Source organism: Sorex araneus, chromosome 5, assembly GCF_027595985.1.
Source record: "Sorex araneus isolate mSorAra2 chromosome 5, mSorAra2.pri, whole genome shotgun sequence".
In the NCBI taxonomy this organism is placed as follows: domain Eukaryota; kingdom Metazoa; phylum Chordata; class Mammalia; order Eulipotyphla; family Soricidae; genus Sorex; species Sorex araneus.
Genome location: NC_073306.1, coordinates 19,030,989 through 19,050,487, shown reverse-complemented (window position 1 = coordinate 19,050,487; position 19,499 = coordinate 19,030,989). Strand labels below are relative to the sequence as shown.

The window sequence follows — 19,499 nt, the reverse complement described above, 5'->3', positions numbered from 1 at the left end:
GCTGTTCTTCTCTCTATGGAAACGATTTCATTTCCTACAAGCTTATATCCCAAACCTTCTGCTAGGAAATCCAGGCCTCCACCCACCACCCCACAGTCACTGGGGACTGGATGAAAGAGCAGGGAGAACTCTTGCTAAGGCTCTTGGAACACAGAGCAAAAAGGGACGGTAAGAAGTCGCACATTTCCCAACCTGTTATCAAGCGTCAAGCTACCTTTCCTGGGTACGACCCAATTCTGGCTCTCGTGGCCATCCATCAAGGCTTCAAGGCGATGGCCAATGTCTTTAGTTCGAGCTTCCACATGGCTGTTAATAAGGGATACGGAGATGATCATTTTCCCAATGATAGGGGTCCTGCTCCTTTTTAGGATCACATAATAAGAACATTTTTCATTGTGGGAGATAATTCCCCTTCCCGTGCACATTTGTCAAAGGCAGTTTTCAACAGTCCCGTACATCATCCTGAAATACATGATAAGATTCAGGTCCGCTATTCATCATCAGCGGTGCGTCTTCTAGGGCCAACTCCTGCGTGGCTTCCTTGCTTTCAGCTTAACAGCTGAACGCAAGTTCTGCTCAGAGCAATATTGCCAGCCAGGGCAGGCTGAACAACGCCAGGGACAGCCAGCAGTTCCCCACTGTGTGAGGAGTGAAGCCCTGATAACAATGACCTATAATTCTTTATAAAAGTAAATGACACCTGCTTCTCCCTTATTATTAGGGGATCCAGACTCCAGGGAAAGGGGGCTTCACTGAGGCTTTATTCAGCACCTGCGTTGGAAATCAGCCTGGCATTAAGGGAAAGATTTGCACACTTTGAATCACTTGGGCTTGACTTTGAAATACCCGTTCCCATCCACACCAGCATTCCCCAAAGTTCGTGATACTGTGCCCCAGCGGGATTCTGGAAAGAAGGACAGTAGCAGCCTTGGATGGAAGATAGAGGAGACTCTGTGTTTGCGGATAGAAGGGGGATGTGCAAGGGGAACAGTAATTGATTTCTGTTTGAGGGCCACACCAAGTGGAGCTTGGAATCTACTCTTGGCTCTGTGCTTGCCAAACGGGTGAAGGAGTGGGGGTGGGGCAGGGAGTCTCTCCTAGTACTGTTGAGGAACAGCACCTGGATCTCCCTCATGCAAAGCCTAGATTAAGGCCACTGAGCTTTCTCTGGTCTGGGATTTTTTTTCTTTTCCTGAAATGGAGTGGTAGGCCAAACAGGTTTGGGACCATCTTGATTTACAAAGATACGTGACCCATATTGTGACCTTATGTCAGGACATTTTACTACCTGCAAAATGGAGATAGTACCGACCTAACAAATAGTGCCTACCTAATAAACCTCTTGTGAGAATTTTAGGTCACTGCAACTACATTTAGTAGTTGTGAAATTAATGCTATCACCCATTTTCCTGGAGAAGAAATGTCCTTCCCATCAAGCCATTCTTTAACGACCCAATTTAGTAGGGAACAGAAATAGACAGGGGTGACCCTGAGTGATGACTGAAAGAGATATCTGGGTTTCCAAACAAAGGCATACTGGGCATCCTGGAGTCAGGTGATGTGAGTGTGTAGGACGAGGACAGTATTGAGGACGGACTCCACGGTACCGAGCCAGGCTTCGAAGCCCTGGTGGACCTGACAGGTAGGGAATAGGAAGCTCCTGGTGGTGGGAAGGGCTGCAGCACACCCAGGCTTGCTAGACGAGACCCAGCAGATGGTCCTGTTCGGAAGAAGATAGGGTGGTACTGCACCTCCAACACAGATCCGAATCAGGATTCAGGCTCCGTCTCTCCATCCTCCATATCCGTGGCCTCCTGTCCACCTGCCAGTGTCAACACAAAGAAGCTCCAGCCAAGGGCTGGGCAGACTGAGAAAATACAGGGAAGACTGAACATCAGGCCTGCTACGGTGCAACTGCCAACCCTGGGGGCTACCTTCACCACCAGCATCCTCCTTATTATTATTTTTTTCTGTTTGGGGGGGGCAGCCCCCTGAAAGGGAAACTGGAATGCTGAGAACATTCATAGACCTTGGCGGGGGAGGGGGGCTTACAAAAAGCTGGAGTGCTTGCCCCCAGTTAAGATCCAGAAACATATTTTAATTGATGTCATTAAAAATGCTGCACATGTGTCTGCTCTTCGCCTTTTCAGAACAGGAGGCCGTAGAGCTGCGGTCCTCCTTAGGAAGGGGAGAACTGCCTCCTGGGTCGTGAGAAGTGTGTCCTCCCACTCAGCAAAGTCAAAGACACGAAAAGCAAGGATTTCTTCTGCCCGTCTAACTCCCTTCCTATGCCTTTCTAATTCTGCCCGCTCTACCCACTCTCTGCCATCATGCTTTTCCAGAGGCCACCTCCGCCCCACTATGACTCTAATCTGCAGGGAAATGTCTTACAGTGTAAGCAGACTTGGATTTCCCTCTTTTGAAGGAAGCTCCATTCAGAAGATGCAGATTAGTCTAGTGTTCCTCATGACAACAGGCTCTCAGGTCAGAGGGCCCCTAATACTAATGGGTCTATTCACTGACAAGCTGTGCCCCCGTCCCGGAACAAGCTGTTTTCTTCTCTGCACCTCAGTTGTCTCCCATGTAAAATGTGGGTGCAAAGGTCATTTTCAGACTTGGATGAGAGAGACAGACAGAGAGAGCAGGCAGTATTAATTTCGCCTTCCCATTCATCACACCGCCTCCTCTGTCTTTAACAATCCAAGGGAACTTCCTCCCCGGACTTTGCCTGCACACTGAGTTTAGCAGCGTTGTGCGTGCTTGCTCACCGTCCAGCAAGCTGTACTGCAATAGCTGGGAGCTGCGACAATCTGACCTCACCTGGGAACACTGTCTGCTCAGCAAACCCAAAGGGATAATAAAGCCCCATGCTCCGGGTCATTTACTGATTAACTGCAGAGATGACGACTCACCAACTCCAGGAGAGAAGGCCCCCTTACCTGTCTCATCGAACTCTGAGAGCTAATGGGAAGGGCTTTGTTCTTCCAAACATCAAAATTCAGGCCCAGCCACTGCCAGAAGGCAGCACACTGAGCTTAATGAAGCAATGGGATGAACTAATATGGCAAATCTTATAGCTTCACTTCCAATATGGCCCACATCACGCTAAATTACGGTGCCAGACGTGATTGGACACACATCACGGAAGGAGCAGAGGTTCGCTGAATGGTCGGAATTCTCAATGCCACATAATAAGCATCTCAGGAGCCAGCTCTTCGGAGGCGATGCTGTGTTTGTGAATTTTCTTTCTCTCATGTGCAAATCATTCTTCCCTGCACTTTATGATCTCTAATCCAATAAACATTTATTGAGTATCTACCATGTTCCAAATGCTCTGCTAGAAACTTAGAGCTAATGACAGACAGGGGAATATGCAAAACTAAGAGGGGAATGTGGCCAGAGTAATGATTTGAATAAGTATATTGGACTGTGGAAGCCTTCAGGGGTCCAGTCTAGGAGGCGCTGTCATTAGTTCAGCCATTATATATTCACTCATTTAACCTACATGGCTGCCTACAACAGCTTTCAGCACTTGGTCAGTGTTAGAGGGTCTTGACAATTTGAAAGGCCTAGTTCCAGCCCTCATTGGACTCCCTGCCTATTGGGCAGTAAATGAGAACAAAGAGATCATTAAAGCTTTGTATTAGGATAAAGAGAATGAGGTGCCTTGAGGATGCACAAAACAGTCTTTTGGGAGGTGGCAATCACATATCCTGTCGTGTTTAGGGCTTTTGCTCCCAACTCTATCCTCAGGCGTCACTCCTAGTAATTCAGGGGAACATATTTGGAGCTGGGATGGGGCAGGGTCAAATCCTCATTGGCCACATGCAAGGAAAGTATATGCCTGACCCACCGCACTGGAGAGCCAGCTCATACACACACTTTGACCCACATCTGGGGGCCAAGTGGGTGGGATATAATGGGTCACCCATATGTTTCTGGAGAAAGAAAGTTCCGACTTGAAGCTACAGAGGTGGAGATAGCATTAAAAAGGACAAAATCATATACCTGGGGAAGACAAAGAATTGCAAAACACTAGGCATAAGAAACAACAAGGGCAGGGGAGTTGGGGTTCTGTTGAGACCCGACACAGAGGGGCATCACGGACAATCATGGATGGAGAGATGTGCCTGGAGAGAGAAGTGGTCAGCTGAGGGGTCTCTTAGAAGACACAGCATTAGAGTGGACTGATCCAGGGAACATAGGACATGCCACCTGGAGGGTCTGAAGTCAAGGTGAACAAGTCTAGGCTTAGTAGCTTCTTCTCATTGGTGAACAGTGCCAAGAATGGTTTGGATATGGGTCATTCTGTTTTTAAAAGCTACAGATCATTTAGGAGGGTGATAGAATGATCCAGAAACCAGATGAATACAGCCTAAACTTCTGCTGAGAGCAGTTGTGGGGAAAGAGAGAAATGGGTGTGTCTTTAGTAGGCTGATCAACAGTGATGAATGAATGGAGGGTATCCAGGAACTCAAATTGTCCAGGTTGCTAGCCCGAATGAATGGGTGACCAAGAGTCTACCAGGTGAGAGAGAGTGAAGAAAAAGACCCAGGTAAGGGGTGCTAATATGCAGAGAAGCACAGGTGTATCCTGGGACCTCAGTGTGGCTGGGGAACATGAGGAGGCAAAGGTATGGAAAAAAGGGGTCAAGGAACATAGCTCAGAAGTTTTGTTAAATCTGTGTCCACTGCAACAGCTGTTGGGATACAGTACAGATTCAGGGAATAAGGAGGTGTGATCTCCACCTCTTCTTCTCCAGGACGGGAAGAGATCCTGACCTCCTAGAAAAGCCTGAAACTAAGTCACCAAGAACTCAGGGACTGACTCAATGAGAGAGGCGTCCTGAATGTATTCCAGTCACAAGCTCAGAGAGAAGACAGAAGGGTCCCCTACCTCCATCAGGTGATCATACAGTCTCACTATAAATAACTGGCCTTCCTGGCCCAGAATACTATTTCCCCTCCCCAACCCTTCAGCCCAAGTGCTTTGCAGAACAACCTCCCAGAAATTTATGTCCTCCTGTAATTAAATCCTTGATTTTGAATTTCTACTTGCCCACAAATCATAGTCAGGAGAAAATGAATAGCTCCTGAAGATCCCAAACTAAACTGAGACACAGAAGGGGGTTATACATTTGTATCACATGGCTAATCTGTGTCTTCATGCTCAGCCCAACCCCAGTTATCCAAAAAGAACTGTTTTTGCCCCATCCTAAGGAAGCCCATGCTTCTCAGTCCAAGATGAAGGCACAGGCTCTCTTGTGGTGAGACCCACACTTTCAAGTATTACAGACAGGCCACATGACCAGGCCACATTTCATTATCTGTCTACACAGCACTTCCTTGAATGTTCAGTGGGTCAAGTGAGATTTAGACTCATAATGACAACTGACCTGCAATGGTTAGCATACAGGAAGCAAGAAACAAGTCATGACAATACACGTGTGTGGCATGAAAACATGGCTTATTTTCTACTGAATTCCCCTATTCAATTTACTTTTCCAGTTATTCTTGGAACCAGCATTTATTTCAACAGAGGAAGAGTAAAGAGGTAGCCCAAGAGATGCCAGTGGAAAATGTCTGGACTATGGGCTTCCTCTGGGATTTGCAAGTGTAAAGAATAGCAAAAAAAAAAAAAACACCAAGAGGTGGATCCTAAGAAATTTAAGTTGTTTGTAATTTGATGACATGAAGCCACAGAAGCCAGGGCCTCCCCCTGGGGTTCTAGTCCAGAGCCTTGTCACTGACCAACTGAGTGACTGTGGGCAAGTCAATCTCACTGAAAGGTTCATCAGAGAGAAAGAGGCTTGAACCTAGAAACTAATTCCAGCAAATTCCCCTGATCCCATCACAGCCTCAATCTTGGGGGCCAAATCTCACTGGGAGGCAAAACTGAGGTAGGGTTCCTTCTCAAAACTAATGATTCTTGGGGAGACATACATGCAAAGCAACTACCTTTATTTCTAAGTATTCATAGAAATTTGGGAGATAAGGTTGAACTGTGATCTCAGAAGGAAGAGGACAGAAGAGCTAATAAGGCCCTAGCAGCTCCTCATGTTATACATCCCAAGATCATACTGAAATTCCTTCGTTCTTTAATGATAAAGTTAAGTATTAGACCCTCCCTCCCTCTCCTCCCTCTCCCCCCTCTTTAAACATAAAGGCTCAAAGACTTCTCGGCTTCTCTCTGGATCCATAGCAAGTAAGGGGATAAGTAAGATGAAGCTGCCCAGTGGCACTAAGAGAGCAGGCACTAGCCCAGAATGACCGAGTCTGCACCCCTAGGGTCCCGTTCTTCTCCTAAGACCTTTACACCGTGTCCTAATGCAGAGAAGACCTGAAGCAAGAATCATACCGACTGCTCTCTTCCTTTGAAGGCAAGTAACAAACCTGAAAAATATACATTCGCTTCCTCCAGTCTTCCATCAAATTCCACTCCTGAAACAGGTACTGTTTGACAAGCTGTATGTGTAGAGCAATGCAATCCAATGAAAATGAAATGAAGAAAACAAGTATATTTCTCACGACTTTCATCCCTTATTTGAATTGTGAATACTCTCGTTACGTCTCATGCATGGCCTGTCTTAGAAACTCATTCTCTGATGAAATATGCCCTGTGTGACTGGTATTTGAAGCCATCTGACTTGCAATGAGATATCGCCTCACACCTGTGAGAATGGTCTATATCAAAAAAGCCAGAAAAAAAAAAAGCCAGAAACTACAAGTGCTGGAGGGGGGTGGGGGGCGTGGGGTGTGAAGAAAAATGAAGCCTCATTGACTGCTGGTGGGAATTCAAACTGGGCCCAGCCTCTATGGAAAATACTATGGAAATTTCTGAAAATATTCAAAATAGATCTTCCACATGACCCAGGATTTCCATTTTTAGGTACATAGTTGAACAACAACAAAATCAACAGCAATGCTGATTTTAAAAGATATATATACCCTGTTCCCTGCAGTTTTATTTACAAAGTCAAGATAAACAACCCAAGTGTCCAAATACACTTTACTAGATAAAGAAAACACAGCATATGTACATAATGGAAAACCACTCAGCCAGAAGAGAAGATGAAGTCTGGGGAGTGGGGAGAGAGCTCAAAGGGCTAGAGCACATGACTGGCATACATGTGGCCCCAGGCTCTGTCCCTAGAACCAGATGGCCTCACAAGCACTGCCACAAAAAACCCTGGTGTTTGCCAGCACAAATGGAGAGACTCCCCTCTCCAAACACCCAATATTATTTTTGCTTACAACATAAATAGGGTCATGGTAAACAAAATGAACTAGGAGCAGCAAGATGAATATGGAATAATCACACTAATCTGTGAGACAGAGAGAAGCAAAGCAAGGAAACAGAAAAATCCACGTTAGAGAAAAACCCTTAAACTCAAAGAAAAACTGAGATTACCAGATGGGTCGGCTGGAGTAATAGCACAGTAGGTAGGGCACTTGCCTTGCATGCGGCTGACCCGAGTTCGATTTTTCTGTCCCTCTCAGAGAGCCCAGCAAGATACCGACAGTATCCCACCTGCACACAGCGACTGCAAGTTGCCTGTGGTGTATTCAATATGCCAAAAATAGTAACAAGTCTCCCAATGGAGACGTTACTGGTGCCAGTTCGAGCAAATAGATGAACAACAGCAGTCAGTGCCATAGTGCTACCAGAGGTATCAATACTGTAGCAGCGGGTGTACTATGGTAATATGTTTTTGAGGAGGTGTAAAATTATAGACCCAAAACATACAATATTTCGTACCAGTATTACTCCACTAAAGTTTATTATTTTTAGAAAGAAAATGAAACTGATCTGCTCTCAACAGACTGGGTTAAAGAACTGGAGAAATTCTAAAAAAGCCTTCTAATTTTATGCATAGCACTCTAGGTATCCATTTTTAGGAAATTAAGTGTCTGCCCTGGGAGCCAGCTAAATCCTGCCAAAAGGGGAAAAAGCTCTTTTACCGTGCACTATCATTAATAAAAAATGTAGTTATAATATAATAGCAAATAACAAAGCAGGTATGAAATTATATGAATGGTACGCTCTTAAGTACATATTGTCTTAGAAAGTCAGACCAGAGGAAAGTGACTTAAAATGTATAATAGTAGTTATTTTGGATTGTGGGATTATGTGTGATTACTTTGTTTCTTCTTATTTTCAGTAATAAGCAGGTATACTTTAAGAAAATCAAATAAAGGCTGGAAATATAGTACAGCTGCTTGAGCATTTGCCTCGTACACTGCTGATACAGGTTTGATGTCTGGCACCCCAAACAGTCCCCTGAGTCCTGTTCAGGAGTGATCCCTAAGAGCAGAGCCAGAAATAAGACCTGAGAACCACAAGGCATGACCCAAACACACATACACACAAATCAGATATAATTATAGATGCTTTTCAAAATATAGAGACTTAAGTATCATCCAGTATTCCCTTACTACCAAAATCATTATGCAAAGTTAGTAGCTTTGTTAAGTATCATGTACAAAATTTGTTTAAAGCAAAAAAGTTTAAATTGATCTTGTTGATGAATATAGAACCAGAGCACTAAGTAAAATATCAAGAAATAAAATTCACTGGCTATAGGACACATCGTGTCTTATGTAAAAGCAGGATCTCAAACTTTGAAGTAATTGTTATAAAAGAAATATAGGAGAAAATAAAAAGAAAAAATATCAGGTTATTTAAATAAACATAGAAGAATCATATGATAATTTGGCATGTTAAATTCATGATTAAAAAGAACTGCTTCCAGAAAGTGATAAATGAAAGGGAATTGATATACATTCTTTAGTAAAAACTTAAATACCATATTTTCAGGTCATCAATATTTTCATTTATTTAAGAACATGTTAAGAGATCCATACAATGTAATAAGACAAGAAAAGAAATAACTACTTCAGGCTGAAAAGGAAGACTGGATTTGCCAAAGAGGTTATATGTCCATCCCATAGAAATCAAGGAAGAGATGGAAAAAGAGATAATACTTTGGTTTAACAATACACACAGTTCAAGATCAATGTGTAACTATTCCCTTTTAAATTTCTACCAATTTGAGTCAGCTACTAACATGTGTTCAGTGAACTATGTACCGTTTCATAATTAAAACTGAAGAACAAGAAATGAATTAATCTTGTTACCAGGAAGTTTTTTTTCATTTTAAATGTATGTATCTGCCTTCATGGTACCTTAGTGCAAACAAGTTTCTGAATAATGAATGTTTATCTCTGTGGCATCAGTATTGACCACTGTGAAATCCCATTCTGGGACCAATCAGCTATAAATTTCCCCCATGGCTCCAAAGTGGAATAAATAAGGCAAAATCATATTGTGATGATGGAGAAGAAAAAGACAAGTAGGAGGGACTGGAAATCAAAGAAGAGCAAACGCAAAGTAAATAGAGGGAAATAAAGAAAGATGAAAGAGAAGAAAGGGAATGACCATAGATAAAGGTAAGAGGAGGAAGAGAGAGGAAGAAAAGCAGGAGCTTAGCTAAACATTAGTAAAATCTAAATATATTTATTTTAACAGTTCGCCTTAAAGGCTGGAATATTATATTACTTGACAGAAGAGGAAACTGAGGCTCAGAGAGGTCAGGACAACTTTAAGGTCAACAGAGATAGAAAGTGCACTTTTGAGGGGCCTGAGCAATAGCACAGTGGGTATGGCGTTTGCCTTCCATGCAGCCAACCCGGGTTTGACTCCCAGCATCTCATATGGCCCCCTGAACACTGCCAGGGGTAATTCCTGAGTGCAGAGCCAGGAGTAAACCCCTGCACATTGCTGGGTGTGACCCAAAAAGCAAAAAAAGAAAACACACTTTTGAAATTTTAACCCAGTCCTGTCTGTTCAGACACTGCAGAACTAGCCACTTACTAGCAGGCATTCCTTGCCTGCGCACTGTGATGATTTTAGAGCTGAATAGGACATGAAGACGAGGGAGCTCTTAAAAGGTGACCTTCATGCTCTTATTCCAAATACTTAACTAAGCAGTGTTCAGAAAACCTGAATCCTCTCTTTAGTATGCTTATGGTTTTACATGTTAAAATTAAGAATGAAAAGATATTCACTAAGATACAATTTTTAATGCATTAAGCATTCAACAGCACCAGTTTGGTGGAAAGGTTAAATCTGAAGCAAAAATATAACTTGTCAGTTTCCACTGAAAGAGCATTTTCATTCTAGCACATTCCAGACTTGAAATCACTCCCCTCCCCCATGTGGCACATCTCCCAAGACTCATTCTCGCACTCACTTTTCCCTCTCATTCTCAGACCGCATGCATAAAACAAGGTCAACATTATGTTTTCAGCACTAAAATAGGCTGCTTCAAAAATATTTGTGTTTCAAATGAACCTTAAGAGGAAATGTACAGTGCTTCTTCCTGAGGTTGGGGGTGTCCCAGAATTTTCTGTGCAATTTGTGTGTGTCCCTTGCTTCCTAGAGTGAGCTGAACAAAAATTAGCCAAGGAATGTGATAGGGAAGACATTAGGAAGTCTGCAAAAATCACTATGTATATGCACATGTGTGCACACACACAAACACACACACTTGTACACATGTACTCCCTTGTTCACACAAGACACACACTCATTTACATACATACATCCTCTTTCACTCATGACATACACAGAGTGGAAGTGGCTTACTTCTAATTACAACAAGAGGATATATTTATTGGAAGGGATGATCATAAAAGCCATAGGACCAAATTCCTCAGAAAGCATGAAAAATGAGAGAATTACTGTACTATCATACTAAGCATGTCAGTCTTCATCACCAGATATCTTCTGCTCCCTTCTTTGCCAAGAACTTTCTAGTTCAGGGGAATTAGGAGGTAAACAGGAGGTTTAATTCTGAGGGAATGTATGAGATAGTTAAGCAAAAGAAAATCATAGGATAAATATTTTTAATAAATTGAGATGCTGGCGGAGTGCTACCAAACCAAACAAAAGCAATCAAAATCAAACTGGAGGAGTGGAGAGACATTGCTCCAGGAAGATCCACAGTACATTCAACTCTGAAGAATAAAGGAGTCAGGGAAGAAAATATGGGAGAGTAACAAAAGAATTTCGGTGCATTCATCACAGTCCAGGGGTTCTCTGATTCTGTTCTCTAAACTAACTTCATCAGCATCTCTGAGGAATGGATTTACGTGCAAAGTCTTGGGAGAACCAAGAACTCTGGGAAAGAGATTGAGCAATCTGTGATTTCACAATCCTTCCTGGTGCTGAGTTGGATTTGGAGGTGTGATGACCACTCAAAGGTGAATAACAAGATAACAAGGGACAGAATGATAAGAAGGTAACAGAGCTGCATGGTGGGGTTAGGAGTGGGAGAGACAAATTGATAGCAGGTATATCAGGAAGGGTTTTGTGTATTATTACACAAAACCCTTCACTTGCAGATTAACGACAAGTGCAATAATATTACACCATAATATAAAAACACTGTTCTAAGGATGGTGACCATTAAAATATATATGCAATCATAAAGAGCTTAAAATATATCTCCATCATTCCTGAGATAGAGGTCACACGTGGAACTCCTGTACACAAGGAAGAAGCCGTCGGTCCTACCTTTCTTTTTGGAGTCTTTCTTGGTGCTGGTTTTCACAGCTACTTGAAGTTCTGTCTCAGTTGACATCCTACTAAATCCTTAGTCCACTTCACACAGATCCCGGGCCTTGGCCAGGTTCATGGAGGACTCCTCTCCACGAGAACGGCACCTCCCTTCAGAAACGACACCCCGAGCTGCACATTTCAATCACTCCTTCTGAGCACTGCAAATTGAGAGAAGAAAACATTCAGAGCCATTGCGCTTTTGAACTTAAATTAAAAAAAAACAAAAACAATCCACTGGCCAATGTTGCAAAGGAAGAAACTCCTGGTCTCCACCTATAAGCTGCCACTATGATCTAATCCCGCATTTCTCAAGCATTTTTTTCCCCCAAGTGTGGCCTCCTTTGGGACTTGTTTCCTTCCTATGACTTTCTGTCCTATGAGTTGCACCCACTAGGTGTGTCAGTCTTGTACTGTGACACCCTCCTCCTGTCACACAACATGGTTTTCATCTAGGACCCCTTGGATTGTCCCAAATGTTCACTGGGGCCCACATGAGTTCCTGATTGAGAAACACTGATCTAATCAATTCATTGATGGGCTCCTGAAGGAAGGAGAGGCTTGATCACTTAGTTACCTGGTCTCAAACCAGGTAACTCAAAAGAGAGTTTTAGAACTTTAGGGTTCGAAGAAAGGCAAAAGCCAACACACGGCTGCCCTTCATTCTTCCTTTCAGGCACCAGAGGCTGAGGCACCCAAAGAACACAGCCACGGCCTCTTTCCTGATCAGCCCCGTGGAGAATTTCCAGCACCAGGGCAGTCATCCATCAACCATGCAGGATGAGAGCTTGGCAGCCACAGCAAATCCCAGGGAAGTTAACTGTGCTCTGTCCCTTCACTGGCGGGCACTGGGGAGGACATGGAGTCAACGCACAATTGGGCTCTAAGGGCAAGGTGACAAATGGGGCTGAGAAACTTCCCAGCCAGCCAATTTTTATGTCTGCTTTCCTCCCAGCTATAAGAGCAGACAAGCATTTAATGTGGGGAGGAAAAGAAAAGAAAACGAGCAGGCTGGCACGAGTTGATTCGTTCTTTCTTGACTAAATATGCATTGCACACTATGAGGTACTATTAAGCTCAGACACAGTGCTGGGAAGAGATAATAATGATAATACAACCATTTCAATTACTGCTTGTATTTACTATGCACTTACTATATACTAGACCTTCAGCCACTTCGTGCCTTATCTCATTCGATCTTGTGTAAATGGAATAAATGTATTCCCTGTTTATAGTCAACAGTCCCACCCAGGTCCTATCCATCTGAGAGTTCTGTTTAAAAATAAACATTTCACCAGTTCTTTACTAAGATGAAGAAATAAATTTTCCAACTGTACAATCAGTTCTGGCTTCACACCCCATACTGAAACCTCCTTAATCTCAAAAGGCTGACCTTGAATACTGGCTTCATCTCTGAAAGAATAATGAGCCACATCTCTTAATCTTGATAATAAGAGATGGTGAAATGAGAACACCTAATATAAAAGTCATACAAAATTATAGTGAGACATAGTAATGAGGAAATTCCCACTGTATCCAAAGATACCCACTTTGTTTTTCTTAACAAGCAACTATTTGTATTTTAAATGAAAGAGATACTGAATGAAAAGTGTTTGACTTTAACATAACAACTACAGAAAATGGAAAATGATCTTTCTAAAATGGGATCCACAAAATTGCATGCAAAATATAAGAACTTGTTCTGCCAGGTCTGTGCCTCTCTGCCACACTCCATTAGCCCTTGTCTTCTTCCCAGACACCAGGACAACATTCTATGGGGCATGATTAAGTCACAAAATTTAGTCATATATGAACTTAACGTTAATGATAAATTATAACATTTATCATACCAACGCAAGAAATATCTCCTAAAGCACCTTCCAGAAAATACTGGCTCATTTATGCAGGTCATGTGCAACCATCTTGGCTCAGAGTACCTAGTCCTAGCCTGCTGCCTACTCTCAAAGCAGCTCAGGCTAGCAGAAGTGTCAGCCATGAGAGGGACTACAATTCATATGATCAGAGATCAAACAGGGCACAAAGCAATAGGAGCCATCTTCACATGGAAGAATTATGAGGCCAAAAACCAAGATGAAAAGGATCTTAAAGAATGATGGAGCACGTGAGAAAGAGAAGGTCCAAAGGTCTCTCAATAAATGCTTGCCTAGGGCTGGAGTGATAGTACAGTGGGGAGGGCATTTGCCTTGCATTTGGCCAAACTGTGATCCCCGACATCCCATATGGTCCCCTGAGCAATGCCAGGATTAATTCCTGAGTGCAGAGCCAGGAGTAACTGGGTGTGACCAAAAAAGTCAAACAATGTTTATCTAATAAATAAATAAATTTCAGACATAAATACCAGCATATGCATAAGCCTTGAAATTACCAACCAGAATAATAAAAGGATGTGTAAGTTTAAGAGGGAGGAGATATGCTTTCCATTGTCCCAATTTTTACTTCAACTCTTTCTCTAGAATCTTTCTTGCCAAGCCTCCTTCTCCCAACAGTCTATCAACCTCTCAAAGTTCAGTTAAAAAAGGTACCTCCAGTATAAAACTTGTCTGATCCCTTGATTTAATGGAAACTTCTCTTACCTAGGTAATGAGTTATGGTCAACCTCCCAGTCAGAGCCATTTGTAGAAGCAGTGTGATATTAAGGGAGAGATTCAACTTCTCTTGGGACTTTGAAGAAACCTCCATATTATTTTTAATAGCCTCTCCTTCATGGAGCTATGTGTAAGTTCATGTGCGCACACACTTTATGGAGGCATGGCTCTTAGCAAGCACATCCTAAATATTAGGTATTAGTGGTTTTCTGTGTTAACTGCTCAACATCACAATGCTGGTATGTGACAAAATCCTATTATTGAAGAGGTTATTAAGGCATTTAGGACTGGTAAAAAATACAAAGATGTGCGTACACGGGAGGGGGAGATGTGATGTGTGTTGTGTTGTTCGCGGGCTCTCAGGGCTGCTCTCTCTCTCTCTCTCTCTCTCTCTCTCTCTCTCTCTCCCTCTCTCTCTCTCCCTCCACTCATCATGTTCAGTGCTCTCAAGCTGTTGTATATGGACCAGATTGGGATGGCTCCTCCTTGTGCTCTGCTTCTGTGTGTGCCACCGTTCTCTCTTCTGTCTGTTTCTCTATCTCTGACTCTCTCTCTATAGTCTCTCCTCTGGTCTCTTCTGACCTCTCTCTGTCTCTGTTTCTGTGTCTTCTCTCTGCTTCTGTGTCTTCTCCTGTGTCTTCTCTGCTGCTTCTGTCTTGCTTCTGTCTGTCTTGCCTCTGCCCCCTCTCCCGCTTACAGTCTTAGTGTATAAAGCAATCACATAGGGTGGTGACACAAAGGTGGGTTGAACATTAACAAATCAACAAAGAGGGGTAAGACCACTCCTCCAGGAGATTAATAAAAATCTCATCTAAGGACATTACTCCAGATTTCTAGGAGATCCGTTCAAGGGTAGGGTCCAAACAAGGGTGTGTCAGGGTGTGTCCCTTTCTTCCTTCCTCAGCTAATAATCCACTTAAATAGTTGTAGTAAATCTACTTCAAATATTTCTAGCAATGTCATTCTGTATGAGCACAGTAAGAGATGTATCAAACTTAAAGTTTGTTTTTTTCTAAGGACATCTCACTATATTTGCTAGACCACAGTCCTCAGGTCAGGTTAGTCTTCCTAACCCCAGCAGGGTCCTAGTCTCATTGTTACTTTTGGATCATGACAGTATTTGTCTATGACCATGTTCTCAACTTATAGTTGAGTATTGTGGCACTTTGGCCTGGCCCATTTTGATGCCAGGGCAGCTCACAGCTTGCCCTGAGTCCATTCTGTCCCTCGTCAGGACCCTGTTTTGGGGGTGTTAGGAACTAAGGCCAACTGAGTTGAGAAAGCATATGACTGGGAGTAAATATTATTGGAGTCAATCAGCTCCCAAGTTACAAAGCATATCATTAGCTCTCTTCCTGTGTCTATACAGAAAGGCCATTGCTTTAAGGTAAATTAAGTTCCCTGCAGCAAGGCTGAAAGGACAAACCCAATGTTATCCTACAGGACTACAAAAACAAATCTTTCTAAGGAAAAATGGCAGGAGGTGATAGAATCTGAGAGAGTTCCCTCTTGCAAGTTTTGTATGCAGCAGACATCTAACTAATAAATACTGAAATAAACTGAACATACCAATGTTACACTATTTGAAAAACTCACTCTTAAAAGTTGGTATATGTCTCTTTCTTCTCTTTCATTATTTGTATATAAGAAAGCCGTGAACTTTTGCATGTTGATTTTGTAGCCTGCCACTTTACTATATCGACCTACTGTTTTCTAAGAGCTTTTCTGTAAAGTCTTTAGGGTTTTCTAAGTATAGTATCATATCGTCTGCAAACAGTGATAACTTGACCTCTTCCTTTCCTATCTGAATACCCTAAATATCTTTTTCTTGTCTAAGTGCTATGGCCAGGACTTCCAGTACTATATTGAATAGGAGTAGCAAAAGTGGGCAACCTTGTCTTGAGCCCGATCTTAGAGAGAAGGCTTTTAGTTTTCCCCATTGATAATGATACTTGCTGTGGGCAAGAGAAGAAAGAGACATTTAAAAAAAAATCTTGTTCACAATAGTATCTCAGAAAAGCAAGTACCTTGGAATCAACTTAACCAAAGAGTTCTGAAGGACCTATACAAGGAAAATTACAAAACACTACTTCAAGAAATAAAGGAGGACACTAGGAAATGGAGACACATCCCCTGCTCATGGATAGGGAGAATTAACATTATCAAAATGGCAATACTGCCCAAAGCACTATACAAATTTAATGCAGTCCCTATCAGGATACCCATGACATTTTTCAAAGGAATAGACAAAATATTCCTGAAATTCATGTGGAACGATAAACCCCCACGAACAGCTAAAGCAATCTTTGGAAAAAAGAAGATGGGTGGCATCACCTTCCCCAACTTCAAACTCTACTATAAAGCAGTAGTCATTAAAACAGCATGGTATTGGGTTAGAAACAGACCTGCAGACCAATGGAACAGAGTTGAATATCCTGTCACAGACCCCCAAATATATGGCCACTTAATCTTGACAAAGGAGCAAGAAATGTGACGTGGAACAAGGAAAGCCTGTTCAACAAGTGGTGCTGGGAATACTGGATAGCTAATGCAAAAAAATGAACTCTGACCTCTGTCTAATGCCAGGCACAAAAGTCAGATCAAAGTGGATTAAAGACCTCAATATCAAACACGAATCCATAAGGTACATGGGGGAAAATGTAGGCAAAACCCTCCATGACACTGAAGCTAAAAGCATCTTTAAGGATGAAACAGCACTGACCTTGCAAGTGGAAGCAAACATAAACAAATGGGACTACATCAAACTAAGAAGCTTCTGCATTTGAAAAGAAACAATGACCAAAATACAGAAAGAGCCCACAGAATGGGATAGAATATTTACCCAATACCCATCTGATAAGGGATTAATATCCAGGATATACAAGCACTAGTAGAATTGTACAAATAAAAACCCTCCAACCCCAACAAAAATGGGCAGAATAAATAAACAGAAGTTTCCTCAAAAAAGAAATACAAATGGCCAAAAGGCAGATGAAAAATGCTCCACATTGCTAGTCATCAGGGAGATGCAAATCAAAACAACAATGAAATATCATCTCACACCACAGAGACTGACACACATTCAAAAGAACAAAAGCCACCAGTGCTGGCGTGGATGTGGGGAAAAAGGGATGCTCTTTCACTGTTGGTGGGAATGCCAACTGGTCCAGCCTTTCTGGAAAACAATATGGACAGTCCTTCAAAAACTAGAAATTGAGCTTCCATATGACCCTGCAATACTACTTCTGGAAATATATCCTGAGGATGGAAAAAAGCATAGTAGAAATGACATCTGTATCTATATGTTCATTGCAGCACTATTGACAAATAGCCAAAATCTGGAAACAACCCAAGTGCCCTAGAACCAATGACTAGTTAAAGAAACTTTGGTACATCTACACAATGGAATACTATGCAGATGTTAGGAGAGATGAAGTCATGAAATTTACTTATAAATGGATAGACATGGAGAGTATCATGCTAAGTGAAATGAGTCAGAAAGAGAGGGACAGACATAGAAGGACTGCACTCATTTGTGGAGTATAGAATAACATAACATGAGGCTGACACCCAAGGACAGTAGATACAAAGGCCATGGGGACTGCCCTATAGCTGGAAGCCTGCTTCATGAATGGAGGAGAGAAGGCAGATGGAATAGAGAAGGCATCACTAAGAAAATGATGGCTGGAGGAATCAGTCAGATGAGATATGCATGGCGAAAGTAGATAAGGGACCAAACATGATGACCTCTCAGTGTCTTTGTTGCAAGCCATAATGCCCCAAAGTAGAGAGAGAGAGTATGAGGAATATTGTCTGCCATAGAGGAAGGGGAGGGTGGGAAAGGGGGGCGTATATCGGGGATATTGATGGTGGGGAATGTGCACTGGTGGAGGGATGGGTGTTTGATCATTGTGTGATTGTAACCCAAACATGAAAGCTTGTAATTATCTCACAGTGATTCAATAATTTTTTTTAAAGTTTGTATATAAAAGTGGGTTGCATTGGGGCCCTTTTTCCCCTCCATTTTATGGATTTTTTTTATATACCTGGGAGTCCTCAGGATTTATGCCTGACGCTGGGCTCGGGGGTCACTCCTGGTCACTCTGGTGTTCAAGGGATCATATGGGGTTCCAGGGATCAGACCTAGGTCAGCTGCATGCAAGGCACACACCTTTCATACTATACTATCACTCCATCCTCCATCCGCTCTTCCTTCCATTTTTTATAAACCACAGGAGAGCATCACTCTCCATTCTGTGATTTTCTCCAGTCACTTGTTCAACAATATGTGATTGTGTTCAAGTGTTATAAGCATTACTTGTGAATTTCTGAAGTACCTTGCTGTATCAATAATGAAAGTCAGCATCCCCGTGAATCAAAACTGAAATCAGGAGGTTGCAGGACAGAGAGTCACAGAGCCTAGACCCCGCCTCCACTTTAATTTCCTCAAAGCCAGAGGTTGAGCAAATGCTGTGAAGTAACTCCAAATTATTTAGGAAATTCGTTTCTTTGTAATTAAGGAGATTAAAGTCCTCAGGGCCAGAAACCATGTGACAACTCCAATCATTTTTCCCCAGTAAAAGCTGTGAAACCCTATCAGTTAAATTCAGGCGCGTCTCGAATTTTGAAATGCTTCAATAATGTTTCTTTGCTCCACACAATCTGCAGTAATTTAATATTCCTGAAGTGTGTCAGGTTTTTTATAATGAGCTCTTCAAATCTAAATGTGAATTATGTAACCTTCCACTACAGACGTTCTGTCTAGTGAGCTGCTTCTCAATGTAAAATCTCAGGTCTGGGGATGGGGTGGGAGTACAGGTGGGGATGGGGTGGTTGCAAGAACAGCAAACCATGAAGCTGTGGAACACAAAGCCAAGGAAACGGGCCTTTTTTGTAAAGAAAGAAGGACAGAAAAACAGAATGCCAATCTCAGAGCAGCTCCAACAGAACTAAAAACGAAATACCTCGCAATTTAGCTGTGTCTTCCCTCTGCCTAAGCTACCCCTCTGCTCAAATGCTCTATGTGGGTGGGTAACATGGCTCAGGTGTATGAGAACCTACCAACTGCCAGAGACTATACTACAAAATGTTCAAATGTTATCCTGGTTGACGCTTCTGTTATATGAGGAGTTAGATATTATTTTCATTTTTAAAATGAGGCTGAGTGCTGAAACTGAGTGCTGAATGTAGGTAAGGGAACAAACACTACAACTGTTTAGTACCTGTAGTGCAAACCATAATGCCCAATGGATGAGAGACAGGGACAGAGACAGA

The 19,499-nt window shown here is 42.4% G+C and overlaps 1 protein-coding gene across 6 annotated transcripts in view; it reads right to left on the bottom strand.

The window, feature by feature from the left end:
- The window catches only part of DAB1 (DAB adaptor protein 1), a 1,237,060-nt gene that overhangs the window by 271,411 nt on the left and 946,150 nt on the right, over positions 1–19,499 (bottom strand). For all 6 annotated transcript variants that reach the window (XM_055138597.1, XM_055138598.1, XM_055138599.1 and 3 more), the window contains one exon: positions 11,578–11,780. In XM_055138597.1, the coding sequence (XP_054994572.1) occupies positions 11,578–11,644 (67 nt within the window). In that variant the 5' untranslated portion in view covers positions 11,645–11,780. The remainder of the gene's footprint in view (positions 1–11,577; positions 11,781–19,499) is intronic.